The following is a 19,291-nucleotide window of genomic DNA, read 5'->3' on the forward strand; positions in this document are numbered from 1 at the left end:
AGCAAATACACCCCAGAAGCATCAAGTCGACCCCCGAGATGATTCCTTGACAGTCCTGCAACGGTGCGTTCTTTTCTCAGCTGCTAGCAGACAACACCTCAGTGCTACGCTAACGTCAGGCCAACTCTGGCGTAACATGGATGTTCTACGTATCCAAGTAATACATGCAAATTACAGCCATTTAGAAACCACAGAAATACAAAAGGAAAACTGAATTACCAGCAACCCTACCACCCCCATCCATCCCAACGGTAGCAGGGTGTGCAGAGGCTGCTTTCACTGTTTTATTGTGGTCACACGTCATACATCATTGTCTACTGGCTTCTTCCCGTCAACATGCTATAGAGCGTGCTCCACATGAGCAGATGCTTGCAACACCGGCTGCGCAGGTCAGCATAATCCAGGAGCCCAGACCCGTGTTCAGCCCAGTCTTTGGCAGCCACCGGCGACGGTGCAGCGAGCCCCTCTCCGATGCGAGTCACCATGTTCCATCCTGCTAAACCGGCCCCCACGCGGGGGTGCCAGCTCAGGCCCGTCCCCCTGCACCTTGCTGGCAGGGCGCCGTAAGTCTTCATTTGTTCCTTGTTTCACATCACTTTTCGTCTAGTTGGAGTCTGTGTTTTAGCTACTAGCGAGGGAGAAATGCTTTCTTATTGTGCTTCTTTTATTGGTCACCGGATTTCTCTTAAGCATTGGGCAGCGGGTAACAGAGGGCGTACAGTGTTGTATGCGCAACTAGAAATGCTGTTGTATGAGCAACAAATGACACGGGTTTCAGCGGGATGTGCTTCTAGCTGTCTCTGCCTCCCAAACCCAGGGTTGTGAAGGTCAAGGGGCCACAGGTCATTAGGTAGGCAGGCTGCTTCCCTCACAGAAGGGATCCAACCACTTATTCTGGAAGCCCAATCTAAGTCAAGTCAGAAGGGGCGAAAGCAGAATCCCTCACTTCTAAGTGAATGGCCTGGTTTAAAGTCTTTGGTGTCTCGTGTACAGTTGGTCCTACAGGGTGCTATAAGGAGGTAGGGAGCAAGAGCACCCCAGGAAGGGAAGCTTCAAAAGAGCAATGGTTCCCAGCCAACGCTTGGTCCTGCACGCAGACCCTGACTCAGCCGGCCCGGGGCCCAGGCACGAACATCTGGAAAAGCTCCCGGCTACTGTCGCCAGAACCCGAGGAAAGCTCCCCAGGAAGAGAACGCCTGCCTCTTACTACTCCTGGGTCTCATCTCCTTCCTTTCACATCCCTTTCAGAAGAGGAAGCCAGTCAGAGAAGGGCTCCCACAGGACTTTGTCCACTTCCCTAATAAAGCACGAAGCCCGTTCCTACACAGCTGGTGGCTGTCAGCCAGGGCATCGATGAGCTGAACAGTTCTGGCCCATCGCAGCCTACAGCCTTCTTTCTCCTGGCGCTGGTGGCCAGCTGGAGACAAGATGTCCTATGGAGCAGCAGTCCCCACGCCTGCAAGGGCCTGACCCCCAACAAACCAGCTTTCCTTACCACAGAGCGCCCAGTGCCTCTACAGGGGCCACCATCACCCCAGGGGACAAGCCCCTCCGACGGAGCTGCTGGTCCTGGAGACACCGGTCTTGAACTGAATTTGTTCTAGTCTGTGTGCTCCAGAAGATGGCCCTGTGCTGGGCTGAATGGTGGCCCAAAAGATATGGCACGTCCTAATGCCCAGAATTTGTGATTATGACCTGAGTTGGAAAAAGAGTCTGTGGATCTAATGAAGATAAGGATCTCAAAAGGAGCTCATCCTGGACGATGCAGGTGGGCCCTAAATCCAGTGACTGGTGTCCTTATAAGCAACAAGAAGAGAAGACACAGTCAGGAAGAGGAAAACACCATGTAACCATGGAGGCAGAGAATGGGGTGACGCATCCAGCCAAGAACACCAAGGGCCACCCCCAGAGGCTGGGAGAGAGGCCTGGAACGAATGCTCCCTCAGTACCTCCAGAAGAAACCAACCCTGCCACCGATTTCACAACCACGAAAGAATGAATTCCTGTTGTTTTAAGCCACCAAGTCGATCATCTGTTACAGTGGCTGCGGGAAATTCATACATCCCCCCAAAACTAAAAGTGCTCTTGCAGAAAAACTACAGGATCAGGATTGGGGCACAGCACCCAGAAGTGAGGAGCCTGTCTGTGCCTTTAACACCTTCCCAAAGGACAACCATCTGCGTAGACATCTGACCTCCAGGAACTGGAGAAGCTGCTCCCACTCCCGCACATGCCAGGCAAGCCATCGGCCCAGACTCTTCAGAATGGGCTGCCAGCCAGGCTGTATTCAGCGACATCCCATTCCCAACCATGGGAGGACGGAGGAGGGCCAGGGGAGGCCAGGGCATTCTTCCTCCACTTCCAACGACCTTTCCTGACAATCGCAGGCTTAAGGCCTTTGACTTTGACAACAAGGAAACATCCAGAATCTTGCAAAACAACAGTAAGGAGCCCTCTACTGTTCATAATCTGCCAATCGTCACCAAGAGGCTTCCCTTCACAAGGCTGGGTGGGGCATTTGGGGTTGGTGCAGGGAACAGCATCACAAGCTTCTGGAACGTGATGAAACACAGCCACCACCACTGCGGCAGGAAAACGCTCGGGGAGGGCAAGAGCATGCTGTGGTGTTAGGAAAAGGAAAGAGCTTCTAAGAATCTGACCCAAAGATACACGTAAGTGATGCGCAAGAATGTTCGCTGCAGCCTCCTTTGTGACAATAAAAGAGTGGCAACAACCCAAATGTTCCGCACAAGTAGACGGCTTACACCTACTGGCGGCACAGCCTCCGCACGGAATAGTACACGGCCCCCGAGGGCACTGGCACCACGATGCATGGGAGCTCGCATGAGAGGAAAGGCTTCTGCCCACGTTGGCTCGAGCAGTTCTCAAAGAGCCCTGGCCTTGATTCTTGACTTTGCCCGTGGAGGCACAAAGAGAGGGAGCCCCAGAGGCAAGCGGTTCAAGCAGACGGAACAAACAAGAAGAGCAGAGCATGAGGCCGAGTGGGTTCCATGTACCCTAACAGAGGCAGACCAGCGGATGGGGGAACTGAAGCATAGGTCCTAGAGCTAGCTCGTGGAGCTCACAGAAGTAGCCCGTTCTGTCACCTAGCCCGTAAGTCAGGAGTGGGCAGGCGGCAAAGCACAGAGCGCGCTGTCCTGTGCCGGTCCCCCACAGGCAGCCCCTACTCGATGCACTCCATGACATGTATCTGCAGGGTGTCCATATCAGGAGCCTGATACTGGCACTTGGGGCAACAGAAGTCAGGTGGCTCCTCGGGCGGGCTTCTCCTCTGGCTGGGCAGGGCCAGGTGAAAGGAAGGGTGAGCTGGAGAAAGAGGGCAGGTGGCAGAAAGTACTGAGACTTGATAGGACTGTCGGGTCCGACCACGGGTCACCACCACTAGGTCCTCCCCTCTGCTCCCCCTGCCCCCCCGCCCCGAGGGAGTACTACACTCTGGAGGGCAGCCCTGGGGAGTTGAGATGGGACTTTCTCTAACACCCTGCTCTCTTCACCCCTCCTCCCACAGCTCACTCACCTGGGGTGGGGGGTAAGGGGGCCTGGGAGACCTCCACATGCCGCTTCCTAAGATCTTCAATCCTTTGAGAAGAGAAACTGTCCAATTAACAAGCGTACACAGAGCCAGCGGAAGGACAGGGCAGGAGGAGGGGAGAGGGAGAGCCAGCTCACGGTAACCCGACAGCCCCATGTGATCGCTACTGGAGACCCCCGGCACCCACTCCCACTCCTCGTGGGTATGGACTCCAAGGCCCACCTGGCCGACTCCTGACAGCTGGCCTTCAGCCTGCTGTACTCCCTCTGCAGCTGCTCCAGCTGCTCCTGCAGGAACTCCTTCTTCTCAGCCAGTTTCTCCCGGGCCTGCCTCTCGGCCTGGAAGTCTGCCTTGTAGATATCCGCCTGGCAAACAAAGCCAAGAGAGGGGCGCGCCCGCCATCTTTTGGCCATTCATTGGATATTCCGTGCTGGGGGATGAGGAAGAGCCAGCTCCTGCCCTCCCAAACCCCGTGGCACAGAGAAAGTCACCCCCAAGTGCACTGAGAGATCAAGGACCAGCACAGGGGGCTCAAAGGGCCTCCGAGAAGCCACCGCAAACTGACACCCCAGACACAGCAGGTGCCAGTGCCAGCAGCAGGCCACAGATGAGGACCCTCACCTGAGCCTTTAGCACCGGGACAGTCTCCATCACCATCTTGTGCTGCTCAGCCTCTTCCTTCAGCTTGTCAATCACTTCCTGCTTGGCCACCAGGGCCTCCTCGGCCTGCTGGAGCTGCAGCTTGAGATCCTCCAGCTGCATTCCCTAGAAATGGGCAAGGGGGACTGAGGGAGCCCAAGCTAGCCCAGGGCAGACGCCAGGCCACCACCAGGCCAGTTGCTGCACCAGGTGAGAAGAACCAAAAGCGATGAAAGACAGGCCCCGCTGGCCACTGCCGGAGTGACGCTGACCGCAAGATGTCAACATGGCAGGGCACAGGAAAGGCAGAGGGTAGAGGGGACCTCTGAGGTCAAGTGGCACACCTTCCCACCCAAGCCAACACTCCCTTCCCAGATTCCCCAGCCAGACAGCCCGCCTCCAACCCTTCAAGGGATAGGGCCATACTCCCTCCTGAGGCCATCCCCTCCACACTGAGCTGGTCTCCCGCACTAACACTCCACCCTTACAAGTCTCCTCTGGGTACACTCATGTCTGACAGCATCCTTCTTAAAATATGATCACTAGAAGCTGCACGCAGTATAGGCCTGATAAGAACAAACCAGAAAAAGGCTCCCAGCCACCTTCAACAGTGTGATAGAAGCATTCTGGGCCTTACCTTGGCTCTGAGAAATCTGAGCCAGGAGCCGAGCTGGCAGGAGGGACTGGCCATGGAGACAGGCATGTTCCCAGGCCACAGAGAGAGCATCCAGAGGCCCAGCCCAGTCGACTGCAGGCCGCAAGCAGCACGGCCCAAGGATCCCGGTCTCCGCACATTGTGCCCTGAGCTGTCACACTGCGACCTTGACGAAGCTCTAGGACAAGTCAAGCATCCCTCCCCAAATCCAATTCTGTCAAGTCTTCAGATAAGAACTCGAGCTCCAATAGTCCTAAATTTGGGGAAGTAGGACCCATACTCTTCTGTTTCTAGGCCGCAAGGAGAGGAACCAAGGCAAAGTCAGTCCTAGACAGTCTCAGGGACATGCCCACCATACTCACTCGGTTTCGCTCACTGCTCACCATGCTGCTCTTGATGTGGTTGTCATACTCTTGGAAGAGCTGGTGATAGGCCACCTGTAGCTGGGCCAGCTTCCGCCTAAGGAAAAGGAGCCTTTGCTGGAGAAACTACACTGCTCCAGCCACAGTGTTTCTGCTTGCAACCCCACCCCCTTCAGGGGTGGTCTGTGGTCAGGTCCACAGACCAGAAAGGGGCTTCCTGGGGGCATTTGTGCCTTAGAGGCCATCAGCTCCGAGGCAGGCTTCACGACATGCTTAGCATCCTTTTTCTGAAGGCGAACATTTTTAAAAATAAAAAATGTCTGTAGTAAGGTGGAACCGTCCTGTGCTCTTCAAAAAAAGTCAACTTCATGAAAAACAGAGACAGGAGAACTGTTCTCAAGTAAAGGAGACTCAAAGGCATGCCAACGAAAGCAATGCAGGGTCCGGGAGCGGACAACACGTGGGCCAAACGGGGGATCCAAATGTGGGCCAGAGAGCACGCACTATCGTATCAAAGATGGATCATCTCGGTGTCATAATGGTAAGGGAGAGTCCGCGGAAGGGCTCCCTGACGGAGAGCAGGCCGCGGCCGGCTCTCCGGTCTCTGCCCCTCCTGCGGGCGCAAAGCCACTCACTTCTCCTCCGAGGCAGCCTGGCGCTCCATGCGCAGGGCCGCCTCCACGCTCTGGCTCTGCATGCGCAGCTGGTCCACCTGCACGCTGTGCTGCTGCTGCAGCGCCTCCCGCTCGCTCTCCAGCTGCCGGGCCTGCTCGCTGGCAGCCCGGGCCCTGGCACGGGGGAAGGCGGAGGTCACGGTGGGGTCCCCGGCAGAAGCGGGGTCGCCGGGGTGCTCGCGGGATGCCCGCCCGCTGCCCGATGGCTGAAGGGAGGCGGAAGTCAGGGGAGGGGGCTCTAGAAGCTCGAGAAGCTCTGCGGTCTGTGGGGAGAGCGCGGGCACGGGAGGGGCTCCGAAGGTCCCGCTAACCCAGAGCCAATTCAGTGTGAGAAAGGAGGAGGCTGTCGGGTGTCAGGGCGGAAGCACTGTTACCAGACATGGGACAACCACAGACAGCCACCTTGAGGGCACTCTTTCCCTCCCAGTCTGCATTCTAGAAGTGGCAAGAAGGCAGCTGACCCATCTCAACAGCTCACACCTAGAAGAGGAGCCTCCCACCTGCCTGGCTGGCTGACGGCCACGGCTGCCACAGCTCGCCTCTGCCCACCTGGAGCCCCCACAGCCCCCAGGCTCTGAGCCCTGCTCTCCTATCTTCCCACAGCTCCCCAGGTCTCCAGTCCCAGGCTCCAGCCAGGTCATCCTGCTGGCCCAAGGCCCTCCGTGGTCTCCACTGCAGAGGCGACGCGGGCTGCTTCTGGGGGGTGGGGGCTGCTGGGGATGGTCACTGCTCTGTTTCTCCACACCTGTCCAAATACACTGAGCACATTTCCATCTGTGATCTGACGTCGTCATCACCAGATGGGGCTGCTGCCTGCCCGGGGCCTTGGAACAAGGGGGAGTGCCATTCCGACAGGACAGGCCCAAGGCTCAGGGGGCCTCCATGTGTATGAAGTGGGAAGCTCTTCGAATGGCCACACTGAATGCCCTCAGAGGCAAGCAAGGCTTTTGTGTCCAAGCTCTTCGGCTCAGCATTTATGTGGCCAACCACAAGGGGGAGGCTTACAAAAGGCCGCTGCCCTAGAGCCCAAAGATGCCGATGTAAACGTCCATGCAGGGTCTCAAACGGACCAAAGTGGCCTCCAGCGGTTTCTTTCATGTACACAAAAAAAGACACGCAGAAAAGATACCGGATGGTCCTAAAAATGATGCACGTGATTTAGGAAGCTGGAGGCACAGAAGAGTACACAGGGGAAAACAGGAGAATGCGGCGAGCCCATCGCAAAAGCGATGCCTTTCCTCACACTCCGTTTTCTAGACGGAAGCGCGTCCACATGGTCTCTGGTATCTCTGACGACGGAGAACTCCTGCCTGCTCCCCTCCTCCTCCCCTCCTGCAGGCAGGCAGCCGTGGCGCCGCCCAACGCCCCCTCACCACCTACCACGCCGGGAGGGCTGCACCCGCTGTCGGGGGGGGGGGCTCGCCTTTCTCCCTGGAGGGCAGCACCCCGGCGGCACGGGAGCCCAGGAGACATCTGTGTCCTCTGACCCAAGCATCCCACCTACGGAAACCCCACTTTGCAGAAAAGAGCCCGTCTAGCCACTAGCTTCAGCAGACCACTTGCGAACTTGGCCCTTGGATGGCACTTGGGCAGCAGGCTGGCACGAGTCCCCTACGCCAACATGACAGTTTCCTGACTGAGGGTGGTCCCTGTGCCTGGACTGTTGGCACAACAAGGCGCTTTATGCAGAGCACCTGCTTTCCTCTGGGAGGCAGGAAACCCTTCCCTGCGATCGCCACAGCCAACCTCTCACAGAGGAAGCCGCCGGAGGCTGCTAAGGTGCCTCACTCTTCTCAGGTACCTGAATGGCAGCCCCCGGGGGGCTTTCCCTTCCCACTCACCTGCCCTCCAAAGCCTGCCGCTCCTTGGTGGCAGCCTCCAAACGACTCTGGCTCTCTTGGAGCTCCCCCAGCAAGGATGTCACCTGGGCTTTCACGGAGGCCTTGTCCTCAGCCATCTGCTGCGAGAAAAAAAACCACTTCCTGTCAGTGATGCTGCCCCAGGACAGAGGGCAGGGACTAAGACATGCCACCGGAGGGCTTCTCTCCTGCCTCCGGCACCGCTACTCACCTCACCGCTCACTTCCAGAAGCTTCAGCAAGGCAACTGTTCCATGACCCCACTTTCCCAAACCCCTTCTCATCCCTGCAGACACAGGGGCACAGAGTTGCCTCGAGTCTCATGAGGCAGACAAGCAGACTGTAAGGACTGAGGCCAGCAGGACGCAGTGCCAAGGGAGGTCAGACCTGAAGACCCTGTCAAAATACGTGCTCCCCTCCACAAGCCAAGGCCACCAGAAGTAGAGATGAAATGGACTGCCACTTTCCAGAAGGCCTCTCTACCAGTGACAAAACTCAAGAGTTGTCTGAACTTCCTGATGCCCGGTCTCCCTTATCCAACTGTCCAGACCAGGTCCCCTGCGACATTAGGCCGCTCAAGCCCAGAGTCAGCGCCTCAGTCCTCCACAGCTGGACCCCCCCACAGCAACTGCCACTCCTGTCCTCCACGCCCCTGCCCTGGCCTCCTGTGCACACGCACACACCACGCCCGCCACTCCTTCCCTTTGCCTCTGCATCTCCACACGTGGGTCTGGTCTCCAGGCCTGCCCTACCCCTGCAGGCCAGCGGCTTCCAAATTCACACGTCCAAGACAGACTCTTCTCAGGAGCCCCAGCTTAGCTATCCAGCTACCTGCCCCACACCTCCACATCACCTATGCCTGTCAACAGACCCCATGGGCTAGTGCCCACTCTGGTCAGAAGCCCTCGCTGGGGGCTGCAATGACTTCCACCTGGGCTCCTCCTCCACTCCTGCACCTGTGGGAGTTTCCTGGGTCTTCTACAAAGAATCACAAAGTGGGGAGCTTAAGACAACAGTAATGTACTGCCTCCCAGTTCTGGAGACCAGAAGTCTGACAGCAAGGTGTGGGCAGGGTCAGTGCCTTCTGAGGAGCCTGCGGGGAAAACTGTGCCAGCAGGCCTTGGCACTCCTCAGCCCGTAGATGCATCACCCCAATCTCTGCCTCTATCATCAGATGGCTGTCTTCCCTGGACGTCTTTGTGTCCTTTTCTCTTCTGATAAAGACAGCAATCATTGGATTTAGACACATCCTAATCCAGTATGACCACGTCTTAACTTTATTACTCCTGCAAAGACCCTGTTTCCAAATAAGATCATGTTCTGAGATACAGGGTTTAGAATGTGGACATTTCTCTTGGGAAGACACAATTCAACCTCATAATACCCCCCCATACTCTACAGTCAACAGGAAACCAGATAATGTCTCACACTAGCACAGCAGCCCCCACGGTCCCTGTGACACTTGGGTCAAAGCCCCAATCCTTCCACTGGCCCTACTAAGCCCACATAGCCAGGCCCTACCATGACTCTCCCCTTCCACTCCTCAGCCACTTCCACACATCTTCAGCCATGTTTGCCTCTTTGGTGCTCCCTGAAAATGACAGGCATGTTCCTGGCTCAGAACCTTTGCACACACTTTCCCCCCCACTCTAAAGCATGCTTTCCCCAGATATCTCATGTGGCTCAGCCCCTCACTGTGTTCTGGACCTTCCTAGAATGCACCTCAGCGAAGGTCTTCCCACTGAACAGTGCAAATACCCCCACCACCACTTGGATATTTAGCAGCACTCTCAGAACGGCACGCCTGACAGCCCCCAAAAGCCGGCTCCACCCACAGCCCTCCTTCTTGTCAGCTGGTGGCAAGTCCATCTTCCAGCTACCAGGACAAAAACCTTGGAGTTCCTCTTGACTCCTCTCTGTGTCTCACAGCTCACATCTAACACATCAGGAAACTCTGCTAAAATATCTTGATGGCACAATGTATTGTGTCTATTCGATGACACTGAAAGATTTGATGACACTAAACGATTAATGTTAACTATTTTAAGTGTGATAGCGGTATTGTGGTTAGGTCTTTTTTAAGCCCTTTCTTAGAGATGCACACTGAAATATTTACAGACGAAATCCTACAGTGTCTAGAATTTGTTTCAAATTAACAGGGAAACTCTTAGGTACATACCCGATAACAAAAACACACATCCACACACAAACATTCATAGCAGCATTGCTGGGGGCACCTGGCTGGCTCAGTCGGAAAGGTATGTGAATCTTCATCTCGGGGTCGTGAGTTCAAGCTCCACACTGGGTGTAGAGATTACTTAAATAAATAAAACTTAAAAAAAAAGAAACACCTAGTAGCATTACTCACAACAACTGAAGAGTGGAAATGACCCAAATGTCCATCAACTGATGAACAGATAAGTGAAACGTGCTACCTCCATACACCAGACTATCAGTCAGCCATAAAAGGAAACGACGTGCCCATACACACTACAATATGCATGAACCTCAAAACATTTATGCTGAGTGAGAGAAACCAGATGTGAGGGGCACATACCGTATGATTCCATTTGTATGAAATGTCCAGAATAGGCAAACCCACAGACAGAAAGCAGACTGGAGAGTGCCGGGGCTGAGGGAGAGGATGCAGAGTGACGGCCAATGTCAGATGAGGTTTCTTTTGCAGGGGGGTGGGATAAAAATGTTTTGGAACCAGAGAGTAGTAATGGTTATACAAGACTATGAATATACTAAAAAGCCACGGATTCTGTACTTTAAAAGGGTGAATCTTACAGTGTGTGAATTTTATCTTCATAAAGCTGTTAAAAAACTTCCAACCTATGGTTCTACTGGCTTCTCCAGTGATGGGCACTTGAGTTGTGCCCAGGTTTTGGTGCCAGTCAATGAAGAAGAGCTTCTCTTGGATGCGTGCCTGGGGTGAGCCTGCTGAGTTGGGTACAACCTGAATTTACAACTTGAAGAGGAAATGCTGAATAGTTTTTCAAAGTAGTGGCTCCGATATCCACTTCTGTCGGACTTGTCAGCTGCAAAACAGCACTGCCCTGCTGTGAAACCAGCATCCCACCACGTGAGCCAGGGCAAGCGGAAAGTAGCTCCCAGGGCATGGACAGATGCTCTGAAGGCATTTAGCAAAGAGCACCGAGTCCACCTGTTCAAGATTGGGATGGGTTGAATGGCAGCCCCCAAAAGATATGCCCACATCCTAACCCCCAGTACCTGTGGATGGGACCTAATCTGGAGACAAGGGCTTTGCAAATGCAATCAAGTCATGATCAAGTCATGCTAGAAGAGGTGGGGGTGGGAGATCCAGGGACTGTGGAGAAGTACAAATGAAATCAGCACAAAATGACTCTGACTCCATCCAAACCCCTGCACTCAGCAACCCGACCAAACTTGAACATGGCTTCTAGCAGCCAAGGGCTGCGATCCTGGGAGACCCAGCCACCCACTGGCACGCCTACCTAGGAAAGTTCAATGCTGCCAAATTTGACCGTTTCAGCCAACCACGGACAGAGGTGCCCGCCTCCCTTCCTTAGATCATTTGCTAACAGGGCTCCCAATTGTGAACCCTTCCTCTGTCCCTTTGAAATGTCTATGTACCTCCTATACCCAGGAAAGTCTATCTCAAGGACCTGAGAACGATGCCTTTGAACAGGAATCCTCATGAAGGAAAGGGCCCCAGAATCCCAGTCCCTGTGCAGGAGAGAGCCCCGACTTCCATAATTGCCAGCTCGCCTCCTGCATTTACACCGACTGACCCTTTGTGAGTTTCCGCTTGAGCCCCTGCTCACGACTCACTCTCCCTCCTCCTCCTCCTTCACTCTGGAAAGTTCCAGGCACCTCCGCTCAGCTCTTTCCCTGCTGTCACTACCTACCAAATAAAACCTCTTCTCACCACCTGACCTAACGTCCAGCTGTACTTCTCTTCAACACTGGCATCCTTCTAAGAGGAGGAGGAGAGACATACAGACACACATGGAGGTGATGTGACAATGGAGAGGGACATGGAGTGATTTATCTACAAGCCAAAGGAGGCCAAGAACTGAAGGCACAAACCAAGGCTGGGAAAGCAGCCCGGAACAGGTTCTCCCTCAGAGCCTCCAGAACGCACCAACCTTGCCCATATCTTGCTCTTGGACTTCTGGCTTCCAGAACTGGGAGACAATACATTTCTCTTTCTTCAATCCACCCAGTTTGTGGTCCTTTGTTATGGCTGCCCCAGGAACCTGGCACACTCTTCCCTGAGGGACCTGGCAGGTAGTCTGTACTGACAGTGTGATTCCTGGTGGGGCCCTGGGCCACACCTCTCAGCTTCACATCTGCAAAGCTTCCCTGGTGGCAGGGCCCCGGGCAGGCTGTCACACAAGGCTGCGGGAGAAACAGCACTGCGGTATGCCTCCCCTGGCAAAGAACCTGGAAGCTCACGCCTGGTCTCTCATGGACCCGGCCCTGTGCTCCTTTTGTCCTTGCTGATTCCGACCTGTGTGCTTCCACTGTAAAGAAGCGTAAGAACTGTAACAAGGAGCCCTTATACGGCTCTTCTGAGTTCTGCGAGCCCTCTTAGTGAACCATCAAGTCTGAGGGTGCTCTCGGGGACCCCTGACCACAGGTCCCCTCTGGGAACAATGGCATCCCTATGGTTTTCAGAATACAGGTGAGAGGTGTCACAGGTGGCCAGAGCCCCTGGCCCCCCAGCTCCTGGGAAAGGACCTGCCCCACCCCTCTGGCTACCTGCTGGCATCTCTTCAGATGTTCCACCTCCTGCAGGGCCTGCTCCCTCTGCCTCCTCAGGTCGAGTTTCTCCAGGCTCAGTCTTTCTACCAGTTTCCTGGCTTCTTGGAATTTCTGCATGAGGAACTCCTTCTCCTTCCTCTGGCTGCCTTGGAAACGCTGCAGTTCCTCACAGCGCTCCCGAAGCATCTGGTTGCTCTGCCGGATGGCATCTGGTGGCAGAGGAGACAGCAGAGAGGTGAGACTTAGCAGGCGGCCTACCAGCCCCTCCCCGGGCCCATCATGGCACAGAGATGGCTTTGAAACACTTCCTCTTATTTTGTGTAACACTTTCAAAATTATTTACGCTACTGATAAAGCCCCTAAATTTCTCCAAAGAGATACCAAACACACCAGCTTCGCTTAAAACTATGTGCTAAGTGCCACTTTCTCTGTAAGCACCTCGGACTCGTTTGTATTCTGGCCACGGGTCAAAGCCGAGCCTGCCTGCCCTGGGGTACTCTGTCATTATCTTCAGAATCAGGAAACCCTAAACTACCTGCACTCTTGGGGAAGGCCACCAGGGCAAAGTGCCCTGTGGCACGGCTGGCGGCAGCCTGGGATGGCCAGAAGGCTTCGAGGGGCCCAATGAGTGGCCTCTCTGAGCCTCCCCATCCTCATCTGCCTGTTCAACAGGGATAAATACAGCCACCTCACAGGGTGAGAGCACAGTGAGCAGTCACGAAACAGCCAGTCCCCCCTCACCAGGCTGAAGGATGAGCGTGCACCAAGGCCAGGCAGTCGGAAGGCTGAGGAAAGGAGAGCCCCACACCCAGGGACACCCCAGGCAGTAGAAGAATATGGAGGGGTGACAAAACTGCTCGGTGACACACAAAGGTTCTTGCAAATATAGAACTCTGTAAGATCACAACAGGCAATAGCTTTGGGTCACTCTCTGGTCAAAATCCTGATGACAGAGCATTCTTTTACTAGAACCGCAGTGGCTTCTGAGCCCAGCTCCATAGACACGTTCTGCACTCTACTGTCCCCATGTGACTCCTCCCCTGCAGGGGAGCAAAGCTGAGTGTGGCCCTTGTACCAGGCCCTCTTGCCTCACGCACACCTCCCTCACCCACCTCCGCCCTCTACCTGTTGCAATCCTGCCCAGCCCCCCACCTAAGCCTCAACTCATTTATTTTTTTTAAGATTTTATTATTTATTTGACAGAGAGAGACAGCGAGAGAGGGAACACCAGCAGGGGTAGTGGGAGAGGGAGAAGCAGGCTTCCTGCTGAGCAGGGAGCCCGATGCAGGGCTCGATCCCAGGACCCGGGGATCATGACCTGAGCTGAAGGCAGACACTTAATGAGCCATCCAGGCACCCCTAAGCCTCAAGTCATATGCAACTTCCTTTTCTATTGAGATAAAACTCACATCACATCAAACTCATCATTTTAACTATTTTAAAGTACACAGTCATTCAGTGGTTTCTATGTATTCACAAAGCTATGCACCTACACCTCTAGCTAGTTCCAGAACATTTGCACCACCCACCCCAAAAAACCTGATACTGCTCCCAGTCACTTTCTCATCACTCCCAGCCTCTGGCATCCACTCATCTGCTTCTCTCTCTGGATCCCCCTCTCCTGGACATGTTGCACAAATGCACTCCCACCCTACACACACACAACTTCTTCCATGACGCTCCCCCCGCAAATACTCCAAGCAAAGTCTATGTCCTCTCCCCTGCGCCCTCCTCCTTAGGCATAATCCTGAGCGTCGTTGGGGGCAGACACCTTCAAGTGCCCTGGGAGTTTGACCCAGGGTCTGACATACAGCAGCCATTTGACAGAGATGTGCAGAGCCAACACTGTGAGGAGCCAACACGCCGCACGACCGCGGCTCAGGCAGCGGAGGTGGAGGGCGCGCAGCTTCAAGGCCTCCACCTGCCACTAAAGCCTGAGCTCCCTGGGCGGGCAGCTGGTGATGCCGTGATCCCTCTACAGCCAGCCTGGCACACTCTTGCCCCCAAGTCCCTCTTGCCAGAGCACCCCCCTGGGGATCAGCAGAGGCCACACACATAGTTGTGGAAGGTGAGCTGTCTCCCCAGCCCCAACCTGGCTGCCAACTCTTGTGTGACCCCATCAAAGCAAGACATTCGACAACATTAGCGACATTGCTGGTTGTCATAACTGCAAGAGTGGGTAGAGGCCAGGGCTGCTCAACACCAAGCAGTGGCAGGACAACCCCTAGATTTCTAAGCATGATTACGAGGCGGGGGGTGGGGGCGGGGAGACGACAGGGTGCTGTCACACGCAGGGCGGGCATAAATGTGCCCTACCCAAGGGCAGCGAGCCGCCTGAGGGGCATGGTGCAGGCCACTGGGAGCTGAAGAAGCTGCCCCCTCCCAAACAAGTGAGGACATGGCAGGTGAGTGGGTGGAGGTCGTGGTGAAGACAGAAATGGGATGGTTCTGGGAGCCACCGCCTGGCCCGCACTCACGCCCGCACCACCAGCACCAGAAACTGCCCCCCCCACCTCTTTCCCAAAGCATCCCTTCCCCTACAGGTCCTTCCCAGGGCAGGCCACGCCACCCTCCCAGGAGCCGCAGGGCCTGCTCCCACGGTAGCCACGCCCGGGATAGCCTGGCGCTTAAGGACGGATCAGGATGGAGACAGAAAAGCCCCACCACAGTTGGCCCGACGTGGGACAACTCAGAACGGTCACTCCAGCTCCAGAGCTCCCTGTAGGGTCGGACTGCACTGCTGTCCAGCTTCTCCCTGTGCCCACCCACCCCCACTTCTTCCCTGTCCTCCCCTTCTCCTTCCCTTCCCTTCCCCAGTGTTGGTCCTGAGAGCTCTCTAAATAAACTTCCTGCACATCAATCTATATCTCAGACTCCATGTCCAGGGAACCCAACCTGAAATAAAAAGGGAGGGTGGCTGAGTTTGAATCACTAGCTGGCTCTCAGGTGCACCCCCACTCCAGACCCAGTAAAAACAGAGGCACAGATAAGTGGAAGAAGTCTCCCCCACCAACAGGGCTAGGACCTCTGACGTTTTACTCTGCACACCTGCTGCCCTCCTCACCTCGGAGCTCTTGATTCTCCTCCAGACAGCGTTGGAAGGTCTCAGGAGTGCCCTGCTCAGAAGGTAGGTGGAGCATAGCTGGCTTCCCCAGAGAAGATTCTTCACCCAGCACTTCCTGGTCCCCTGCCGGGCCACCACTGGGCTGCACCATCTCACACAGCTGACTCTTCCAGGGGGGCCTGCTCATCCAACAAATCAGGGTCTGGAGGAGAAAGGCAGCACAGGTGTCCCATGAGACCCTCGCAGAATTCTCTTACCTTGCAGGACAAGGAGTGTAGTCTGGGCAGGGGTTCTGGAGCCACGCTTTAAGCAGAGCACTGAGCACTTTATCAAGTGTAACAGGAAGTTAAAACAGGCTTTTCAACCTATGAGGTGGCATATCCTCTCATTCCAAAAGGAGTTGCAGGCCCATACGTGGGATCAGAAAGGCCATGGTTCAGCACTTGTTATAAACTCTGCTTAGGACCTATCTCCAGGCTGTAAACTGAAGTTAAGAATTTCACAAAAGAGGGGGAAATTACGGAGAGGATTATTTTTGGAGGGAGGTATCAGTGTGCAGGAGTGAAGATGCTGGCCCCTTACCTCACGTAGTGTGTTGAATGATGACCGCAGCAGGATATGTCCACATCCTGACCCCCATAACCCATGAATGTGACCTTATATGGAAAAAGGGTTTTTTTACAGGTGTAAGTGAAGGATCTTGAGATGAGATCATCCTGGATTAGAATGGCCTTAAATCCAATGACAATTGTCCCTATAAGAGACATAGACACGGAGAAGGCCACGTGATGACAGAGACGAGAATGACATGGCCACAAGCCAAGGAAGGCCTGAAGCCACCAGCAGCTGGAAGAGGCAGGAAGGATCCTCCCCTAAAGCCTGAGAGGGAGCATGGCCCTGAAGACACCTTGATTCCAGACTTCTGGCCTCCAGTACTGGGGGAGGATAAAGGCCTATTGCCTTAGCCACTTGGCTTGTGGTCATCTGTCACAGCAGCTCTAGGAAATTAATCCACCTAGTAAGAGGGGCTTCAAGGACACCACTCAGACCCTGACGAGCGTTCACTGGAACTGAGGGCCTGAAGGGGCTATCTAGTATCTGACATGTGCTGAGGAATCTGAAAGTGGGAGGTGGGCTTGCAGCCTAAGACAGCACGGCAGAGAGACAGGCAGAGCTGTTTGCGTTCTCTTATGAACTACAGAAGTCGGCCATGTGGGACAGCACTAGCCTGGAGCCCTTTTAAATTCTGCCCAAGAAGACTGACTACCTGGAGGAGGAGGCCGATCCCAACAGAAGTTTGCAGGAGCAGGCCTGAGCTGAGAGGACAGCTTTAATGCTGAATAAACTGTTACTGCTCCACCGGAAGCCCCCACGAACCCATCAGCAGTACCTGATGAGCCACTGATCCTTCCCTGAGCTTCCAGAAAAGCCCACTCTCCTGGTTCTCTTCCCACCTCAATGGCTGCTCTGGCTCAGGCCCTTTCATTGGATCCTCCTCACCAACCCACCCCATCATGTTGTGGTGCCCCAGGGCTCTGTTCTGGGGTCTCTTCTCTACCTCCAGTCACTCCAGTACAGAGTTCATGCAGCCTCACAGCTTTACCCCCTCATCGTCATGGCAACAATGCCCCAAATTAGACCTCTTTCCCGAACTCCAGACACATAGCAAACTCCACATCTCCACATGGATATCGGGTAGTGCTCTCAAAACTAAGCTTAAAATTGCACTCCTGACAGCCCCCAAAAGCCAGCTCCACCCACAGCCCTTCTTCTTGTCAGCTGATGTCCAGCTACCAGGACAAAAATCTTGGAGTCCCTCTTGACCTCTATGTCTCACAGCTCACATCTAATGCATCAGGAAATCCTGTCGTAATGTATCCCAGAATCTATTTGATGACACTAAGCAATTAATGTTAACTCTTTTAAGTGTGATAGTGGTGTTGTGGTTCTTAATCCTTTCTTAGAGATGCATGCTGAAGTATTTACAGGTGAAATGATACGGTGTCAGGAATCTGCTTCAAAATAATGCGGGAAACTGCTAGGTATCTATCTGAGAGAAACAAAAACACATGTGCACACACAAATGCTCATAGCAGCATTATTCACACCAGCCAAAGTGTGGAAATGATCCAAATGTCCATCAACTGATGAGTAAAACCAAAGCTAGTACGTTCACATGCCACAAGATGGATGAGTCTTGCAAACATTATGCTAAAAGAAAAAAACAACTCACAAAAGACCACATACTGTATGATTCCATTTATATGAAATGTCCAGAAGAGGCAAATCCATAGAGACAGAAAGACTGGTGGATGCTTAACAGCTGGGAGAGATGGGGTAATGGCGTGATAGCTAAGGAGGCAAGTGGTTTTTTGGAGTCATGAAAACGTTCTGGAATGAGATAGTGGTGATGGCTACACAACTCTGAATATACTAAAAACCAATGACCTGTACACTTTAAATGGGTGAATTGTATGGTATGAAAATTGTATCACAATAAAGCTGTTATTGAAAATAATAAAGGAAGAGGACTGTCAGGAGCATGAATTTAAAAAAATTAGCCATGAGTTGACAACTGTCAAAGCTGGGCAGTAAGGACATGGGATTTACTATACTGTTTTTTCTACTTTTTACGTCTTTGAAATTTTTCATAGTAAAACGCCCAAAGCACCACTCATCTGGATTACTGCAATAACCTCCTACCCTTGTCCCCTAGAGGTTGCTCTTCCCACAGGGGCCAGATCACCCTAAAAGGTAATTCCGATTATATCCGTCCTCTACACTGTTCCCTACCAGTTCCTCATTGCCCTGCGTGTAAAAGCCAAAGGCCCTAAAACGGCCTGCAAAGCCCTGAACTATCTGGCCCCTCATTGCTTCCTCTCCAAGTATTCTCCCCTCACTCACTCTGCTCCAGCTATAATGGCCTCCTCGCTGTTCCTCGAACAGTGTCAGGATGGCTCATCCATCCTCGAGTCACAGAAACGGTTTGAGGTCGGGTAGATATTAATCGTTTTTGCAGAGCGAGTAAACTGAGGCAAATGAAGATACGTTGCTGCCAAACTATATTTGGGGCCTTTTTAAAGAATTTAACAACCTCAAATTCAGTCAACTTTGATGAACAGAAAATGTCTCGGAACATCGAGTCATCCACGAAGCAGGGGTGTGGTCAGACTCCGCGGCGGCGGCGGAGAGGAAGAGGCGGAAACTCCCGCTCGCCGCCAAGGTAACCCGCCTCCTGCATCGGGCCTCCTTGGCCGGTACTCTATAAGCAGGCGGCAGAAATGGGCCACGGCCCAACGGGAGGGGGAAGCCTGGACGTCCGGGGGAGTCTCGGAAGCGGCGGAACGCCCACCAATAGTACCCTGTCTTCGGGAAGAGGACCACACCTGTCAGCAGAGTTGGTCCGACGTGAGAAGGGCAGGAACGGCGAGCCGCGAGCACTCCTCGGGGCCTGGCGCTCCGAGAAAGTCCGGGTTCTGCGGTCACCCTTCTCTTCTCCCGCTGCCGAAACTCACACTTCCGGCTTCCGCTGTCGTAGCTGTAGGATCCGGAAGTAAAACACCCAAGCCCCGCCCCCACCTTGGAGCTAGCCGAGGTGTGCTAGAGGCTGTTCCAGAGGGGAACCCGAGTCCTCTAGCCTTGGCCGGCCCACAGGACGTTCCTAGTGATAATGCAGCACCTGCTACTTTTCGGGGTGTCGAGACTCACTCTCCCCCTCGTCTCTCGGGTGT

General features: G+C 54.2%; 1 protein-coding gene and 1 long non-coding RNA gene across 4 annotated transcripts; one reads left to right on the top strand and one right to left on the bottom strand.

Annotated features, from left to right (window-relative positions):
• Nucleotides 1-270: 270 nt before the first annotated feature.
• Nucleotides 271-19,248, bottom strand: IKBKG (inhibitor of nuclear factor kappa B kinase regulatory subunit gamma). 3 transcript variants are annotated; one of them, XM_040626706.1, is made up of 10 exons: nt 18,947-19,248; nt 15,561-15,762; nt 12,494-12,705; nt 7,725-7,840; nt 5,845-5,997; nt 5,210-5,306; nt 4,175-4,318; nt 3,776-3,918; nt 3,539-3,600; nt 271-3,327 (listed from the first exon to the last, which is right to left on the bottom strand). In XM_040626706.1, the coding sequence occupies exons 2-10, from the start codon at nt 15,745-15,747 to the stop codon at nt 3,185-3,187; spliced, it is 1,257 nt and encodes a 418-aa protein (XP_040482640.1). In that variant the 5' UTR covers nt 15,748-15,762; nt 18,947-19,248; the 3' UTR covers nt 271-3,184. The 3 variants fall into 3 exon arrangements, with proteins under 3 accessions (XP_040482640.1, XP_040482641.1, XP_040482638.1); XM_040626707.1 differs by having other exon boundaries at nt 5,231-5,306; nt 7,725-7,843; XM_040626704.1 differs by having other exon boundaries at nt 7,725-7,843.
• LOC121101996 lies at nt 14,765-15,355 on the top strand. Its single transcript, XR_005833993.1, has 2 exons — nt 14,765-14,901; nt 15,040-15,355. It is a non-coding gene; the product is annotated as an uncharacterized LOC121101996 (long non-coding RNA).
• Nucleotides 19,249-19,291: the final 43 nt, after the last annotated feature.

This window comes from Ursus maritimus, assembly GCF_017311325.1.
Source record: "Ursus maritimus isolate PB19 chromosome X unlocalized genomic scaffold, ASM1731132v1 scaffold_X1, whole genome shotgun sequence".
Taxonomy (NCBI): domain Eukaryota; kingdom Metazoa; phylum Chordata; class Mammalia; order Carnivora; family Ursidae; genus Ursus; species Ursus maritimus.

Excerpts from the sequence above, each read along its gene's own strand:
- IKBKG (XM_040626704.1), bottom strand. The coding sequence starts at position 15,747 with ATGAGCAGGCCCCCCTGGAAGAGTCAGCTGTGTGAGATGGTGCAGCCC. Across the intron at positions 5,998-7,724 it reads CGGCAGGCTTTGGAGGGCAG|GGCCCGGGCTGCCAGCGAGC; the intron begins GTGAGTGGGAAG and ends CCCCCGTGCCAG. Across the intron at positions 4,319-5,209 it reads TGAGCAGTGAGCGAAACCGA|GGAATGCAGCTGGAGGATCT; the intron begins GTGAGTATGGTG and ends GCCCATTTCTAG.